Source organism: Sinocyclocheilus grahami, unplaced genomic scaffold (genome assembly GCF_001515645.1).
Source record: "Sinocyclocheilus grahami isolate Dianchi unplaced genomic scaffold, SAMN03320097.WGS_v1.1 scaffold411.1, whole genome shotgun sequence".
In the NCBI taxonomy this organism is placed as follows: Eukaryota; Metazoa; Chordata; class Actinopteri; order Cypriniformes; family Cyprinidae; genus Sinocyclocheilus; species Sinocyclocheilus grahami.
Window position 1 is genome coordinate 599,820 of NW_015505590.1, and position 6,474 is coordinate 606,293.

A 6,474-nucleotide genomic window follows, 5' to 3' on the forward strand; every position below is an offset into this window, starting at 1 on the left:
TACAATATGTCATTTGCTATATTATTATTATTATTTTAAATATGATGTATAAATATCTGCAACTAGTTGCATCAGTCACTTTTTACCAATAAATTACAAAATATAATCTGAAAGTGTAAAAAAAATCATACTCCTGTTATCAACATTTTAGACGAGGATTTTATTTTTATGTGAAAAATATTTTGGTTTATTGGACTTGGGCATTATTTTTGCATCTTGCCTGACTTAAAGGATTTTTATATAAGAAAATTTACATAATTCTTAATAAATGATATTTAGACATCAGTTTTATAAATTATATTTGCATAAGAGAAGCAGTTGAAACAGTGTCAACAGTGCAGTGTAATTACTGACTATGAAGGCAAGCTCTATACATTTCAACTCTCAGACTCGCTATTTAATTATTTCATCAAACAAATCATCAGCCACATTTAATGTTCTTTAATGATGAATATGATCACCTTGAACGTACACAGAAGTATTACATTTTTTCTACAATACAAAAAAATTAAAATCAATTAAAAAAATAATAATTTGGAGATTTTTGCATTTATATGCACAGGTCGTCAAAAGTCTGCTGTAACTCTGTAAGAAATATGAATCATGTAGACTATGCACAAAGTTTGGTCTTTGGACATGAGCTTCATGTCCTGCTACGCCTGGAAAAACAAGATATGGCATCACTGTACAGAAGACTATTGGCCCGTGCAGTGGGAGTAATGTTGTGTTTTACGGTTGATCCAGTGTAATCTTTGTTTGCTGGTAGTGCTGTCTAAATTAAGTACAGAGTGAGGTTGTAACTGACAGGCAGTATTTCAAGGTTTTTTTGTGCTGCTTGATTTTGACAATTTGATTTGAAAGCTACTTCAAGTTCATTTTTAACACTCAAATTTTAAACACTGACATAACTAGTTTGATTTTATTCTTAAACTTTTTTTTTTTTTATTGCCAGACTGACCGTCAATGTTTGACATGGCAACAATATATCAGAATTCTGTTGCCAAAAAAAAAAATTAGTCACTTCTTCTCCAGGACAGGAGTTCACGCAGTTCAAACACCGATCAATCACCTCATACTCTCTATGTCACATTTTTCCAAGTTTCCACATTTTTCTTTCGATTATTATAAACAATTATAGCTCAAAGCTAATATTCTGATACACCTTTAAGTCTGTTTTTTTATGTTTATGACAGATTCCTCAAAGAATCACTGGAGCTACAGGAGTTCTGATGAATAGTGCCCATTTATACTAAAGAGAGTACAGTACAAAGCAGTGACTGCTAGATCAAGGTTTTATTAAATGATGGTTTTAAAAAGGACACAACAGGGGGAAAACACTTTATCTTAAGATAAAACCATTAAAAAAAAAAAATGCATGTGGTTCCAGCCTTCATGTCACATCTAGATAATATAAGTGAGTGGATGTGTCTCAGCATTCACCCATCCTGGAGATTAAGGTTTTGACCTCGTCCTCCCTGTGACAAGACAGTCAAACAATTTTTCAAAAGGACACCAGTAAGAACATTAAAATGGTGCATAATAATAAAAAATAAAAAAAAAAACTTGATTTACTTACATATTCCCCAAACACAGCATGCATTCGTTGGGGTATGTGACCCCATCAGTACCACACACGGGGTTATATTCCCGGGTACATATGGGCAAGTAGTACTTGGAGCATTTTGGCTGCCAACAAAAGCACACAAAACACATTAGATACATATAGTGCTTAAATAAAGCATCATGAATAGGTTGATCTTTAACCCACCTCTTTAGAGCCATCAGGGATAACAGCTGCACTTGCCAAAGCTGTTTAGAAGAACATAAAAGTGAAACGCACAGAGTCAGAGAGAGAGAAAAATAACTCAACACCTTAGTATATGAAGACCCTGCTACTTAATTTTTGTAGTTTGGACTTTAAAGTAGGGATTAAATAATAACGTCGTCTTGGTTATAAAACATCAGACTTTTATGTTCCTTATAGTTATTACCAAAATCAGTTACAGACTCACCTGCCAAACAGAGTACCAAAACAATCCTTGCCAGCATGATTGTTTGTATACAGCGATGTGTTGACTGTGTAATCAATCACTCCCAGGTGTGGTTAGTCCTTTTATTGCACTTTAGCTCCCACCCACAGAGCGGTTGCAATTTTACAAAGTGCGTCACTCGAATTTCACTTATGGGCGGATCGATCCTCACATAAAAATATCGATTCTAAAGTGCATTTTTTAACCATTAATTTTCATTTATTTATCAAAAAATTCAGTGTATAAAATAAACTTCAAAGTGGAAAAATAGACTATATTAGCGAATAATTGTGTTGGATAGAACCATTTCTCCTGCTCATCGGAACACAAGCAAATGCTGAAAAGACAAAACCAATCAATCACAGACGCATGGCTCAGTCACAGTGTTTGTACAAATAGGGCTGCGTTGGGATATGTTTTAAATCTACATTGAAAAATAACAGAAATATTCGCTTTCTTTTTCTGAATGATTGTGTTTCCACTCCTCATGCTATTTCAAAATGGAATAGATCAGTGAACAATATTTTTTGGAAAAAGGGTTGGACGCTTCCTAACAAGTCTTTATTGGTAAATAAGGTTAAAGAGATTTCTTTTAAACTTATTCATCAGTACTATCCTGTTAAAACATTTATTGTGTCGAAATTCAAATTAAACATAGATGTGAACTGTACTTTTTGTGACTCGCAACCAGAGACTGTCCTGCATCTTTTTTGGCATTGTGTTTATACAAGAAAACTTTGGCAAGACATTTGCCAGTTCATTGTAAACTTCGTACATAATGACTTTGAGCTTTTCTTTAAGGATGTTTTGTTTGGAATTTTCACTTTTGAGAAGCAATATGGAAATGTTTACTTTCTCTGCAACTTATTTTACTTGCAAAATATTTTATCCACAAATGCAAGGTTATGAAAGTTACCCCCCACTTCTCTTACTTTCAAGAACATATTAAAATGTATATTAAATCTTTATCTACCTCCTGTAACAAAAAGGCAACTAAAACTTTGAATGTATGCTCACTTTTTGGTGTTTTTGTATAATTTTTATCTGATAATTATTTTGTGTTTTGAGGGAAGAGTATGTTTTTTGTTGTGTGATCTGTTTATTTTATTTATCTTATTTTTTCTCATTTACATATTTATTTATTTTTCTACTCTTTCTCTTTTGATTTGTGTTAACTATTAATGAATTAGGAAAGAGCTAACCTTAACTCCAACTGGAGTCATATTCACACATGAATAATGGCAGCCTTAACTACATGTTAGTACATGTTTGATAGTTAATGCATTAATTAACATTTATAGGTAAACTAAATCAAACAGTCTCTTTAAGAATGAATAAGAAATACTCTGACTTTGAAATTAATTTATATAATTTAATATCATAATTTGAGCTTTTGACACCTTCAGCATTGTCATAATCATTACTGAGTGGCGAAGAATTAGTTGATCCTCCTCATCAAGCATAGAAAATACTAAATACACTAATAACTGGTCTAGCCTGTTTTGTGTTGTTCTCTTTCCCTTTAAATTCACCCTACTGTGACTTATATGCAGCTAAATAAATAGATAAAAACTCAAAACCCACAACGCATATTTGTAGAACGATTCCAAAAGAAATGGCCAAACTAGAAACATGCAGGTAAGGTCAGAACGTTTGCTGGGTGTCAGTTCACTCTCCATCCAGACACAGGCCAAATAAAACACCATTAACGTTAAACATGCAGTAAGTCTTTATTACTTTAAACCCCCAGTACAACAAACAGAGATAAAGGTTATTTATAGTTCTTTTATTATTTATATACGTCATTAAACATAACGTATATGGACTCAAAAGAAAGCCCAAACATACCTGTAAAGACACGCATGAGGTAAAATATAAAGGTCAAATATGGCGCGTCCAAATTAAGCTAATGGAATACAATTAAACGACAAACACAATTACTGTACATAACTTTACAAAAAAATGGCAAGAGAGCGTGGAAATGGAAGATCTGGGGATGAAGTGGTGTCAGGAAGCCAAGTATTGAGCCAAATTTGCTGTCTGCGCTTCCATCTGACATGTTGGTTTTTAATAAAGAGTATTTTCTGTCTTCTGTTTCAGATCTGTTGTGGGAGCTAAGAAAGCAGCTAATCGGTCAGATATTATCAGGTTAGTGGTGGAGGCAGCGGAAAGATACTTTAATATAAAGCAGTTGCAAGACAAGTTACATCAATATATGATGGAGAGTCAGCGTAAGGAAAGGTCTCAGTTGTTTAGGGCTAGTAGTATGGAGGATGTTGATGGGGAAGAGGATTTGTACCATCGTTAACATCTTAATGTGGTATATACTTCAATGGAATGCCTGGAGTTTGATTGGTAATGGTCAGGAATTAAAGCGTTTTGTTGATGAATTTAAAGAAGTGCCAGAATTTATTTTTATCCAAGAGACATGGTTAAAACCACGGTTAGATTTTGTAATTCCAGAATATGAATATATTAGATTAGATAGCTCTGATAGATCAGGTGGGGGATGTGCAACTTTCGTTAAAAATGGGTTGCAGTATAGGAAAGTTGATACTAATTCTAAGATGGAGTGTTTGGTTGTGGAGATTTGGACTAGTTACAATCCTATTTCTGTGATAAATTATTAAAACCCCTGTCAACCTTTGGTATCAATTTTCAATTCAATTCATCAATTTTTTTTTGTAACAAATAGGTTAGTATATTTTTTAGAAACTAAAGGACTCTTTGTGGATGTTCAGAATGATTTTGAATGGAAGGTCTACAATGGAATCAGTTGCAGTGTTGGATCAGGATATTAAAAGGGCATTTAGTAATAAGGAAGTAGTACCGTAGTTAGTGTTTTCCTGGATGTTGAGAAAGCATATGATTCTTTGTGGAAGGAGGGATTAATGGTTAAAATTTTTGATTTAGGAGTTAGGGGAAGAATGTTTAATTGAATAAAGAGATAAAAAAATTTAATGTATGTAATTAATGTAATTAAAAGAACAATTCAAGTAAAGGTTGGTAGTGTTAGTTCAAAGATTGTGGAAATAGAGAATGGAACCCCACAGGGAAGTGTTATCAGTCCAGTGTTATTTAATATAATGATTGATGATATCTTTGGTAAAATAGAGAGAGGATTTGGGCTTTCTTTATTTGGAAGATCTGGGGATGAAGTGGTGTCAGGAAGCCAAGTATTGAGCCAAATTTGCTGTCTGCGCTTCCATCTGACATGTTGGTTTTTAATAAAGAGTATTTTCTGTCTTCTGTTTCAGATCTGTTGTGGGAGCTAAGAAAGCAGCTAATCGGTCAGATATTATCAGGTTAGTGGTGGAGGCAGCGGAAAGATACTTTAATGTAAAGCAGTTGCCAGACAAATTACATCAATATATGACGGAAAATCAGCGTAAGGAAAGGTCACAGTTGTTGAGGGCTAGTAGTATGGAGGATGTTGATGGGGAAGAGGATTTGTACCATCGTTAACATCTTAATGTGGTATATACTTCAATGGAATGCCTGGAGTTTGATTGGTAATGGTCAGGAATTAAAGCGTTTTGTTGATGAATTTAAAGAAGTGCCAGAATTTATTTTTATCCAAGAGACATGGTTAAAACCACGGTTAGATTTTGTAATTCCAGAATATGAATATATTAGATTAGATAGCTCTGATAGATCAGGTGGGGGATGTGCAACTTTCGTTAAAAATGGGTTGCAGTATAGGAAAGTTGATACTAATTCTAAGATGGAGTGTTTGGTTGTGGAGATTTGGACTAGTTACAATCCTATTTCTGTGATAAATTATTAAAACCCCTGTCAACCTTTGGTATCAATTTTCAATTCAATTCATAAATTTTTTTTTGTAACAAATAGGTTAGTATATTTTTTAGAAACTAAAGGACTCTTTGTGGATGTTCAGAATGATTTTAGGAATGGAAGGTCTACAATGGAATCAGTTGCAGTGTTGGATCAGGATATTAAAAGGGCATTTAGTAATAAGGAAGTAGTACCGTAGTTAGTGTTTTCCTGGATGTTGAGAAAGCATATGATTCTTTGTGGAAGGAGGGATTAATGGTTAAAATTTTTGATTTAGGAGTTAGGGGAAGAATGTTTAATTGAATAAAGAGATAAAAAAATTTAATGTATGTAATTAATGTAATTAAAAGAACAATTCAAGTAAAGGTTGGTAGTGTTAGTTCAAAGATTGTGGAAATAGAGAATGGAACCCCACAGGGAAGTGTTATCAGTCCAGTGTTATTTAATATAATGATTGATGATATCTTTGGTAAAATAGAGAGAGGATTTGGGCTTTCTTTATTTGCAAATGATGGGGCCATTTGGAAAAGAGGGCGTAATGTAGGGTTTGTTTTAAAACAGACTCAAAGAATGTTACACTCTAAAAAATGCTGGGTTGTTTCAACCCAATGTTGGGTCAAATATGGACTAACCCAACTGTTGGGTTAAA

The 6,474-nt window shown here is 33.4% G+C and overlaps 1 protein-coding gene across 1 annotated transcript; it reads right to left on the reverse strand.

Annotated features, from left to right (window-relative positions):
* Window positions 1-1,274: 1,274 nt before the first annotated feature.
* On the reverse strand, window positions 1,275-2,168 carry spink2.1 (serine peptidase inhibitor, Kazal type 2, tandem duplicate 1). Its single transcript, XM_016232472.1, has 4 exons — window positions 2,013-2,168; window positions 1,769-1,809; window positions 1,577-1,686; window positions 1,275-1,475 (listed from the first exon to the last, which is right to left on the reverse strand). The coding sequence occupies exons 1-4, from the start codon at window positions 2,047-2,049 to the stop codon at window positions 1,430-1,432; spliced, it is 234 nt and encodes a 77-aa protein (XP_016087958.1). The 5' UTR covers window positions 2,050-2,168; the 3' UTR covers window positions 1,275-1,429.
* Window positions 2,169-6,474: the final 4,306 nt, after the last annotated feature.

Excerpts from the sequence above, each read along its gene's own strand:
- spink2.1 (XM_016232472.1), bottom strand. The coding sequence starts at position 2,049 with ATGCTGGCAAGGATTGTTTTGGTACTCTGTTTGGCAG. Across the intron at positions 1,687-1,768 it reads TCCCTGATGGCTCTAAAGAG|CCAAAATGCTCCAAGTACTA; the intron begins GTGGGTTAAAGA and ends TTTTGTTGGCAG. Across the intron at positions 1,476-1,576 it reads ATGCTGTGTTTGGGGAATAT|GGAGGACGAGGTCAAAACCT; the intron begins GTAAGTAAATCA and ends GTCTTGTCACAG.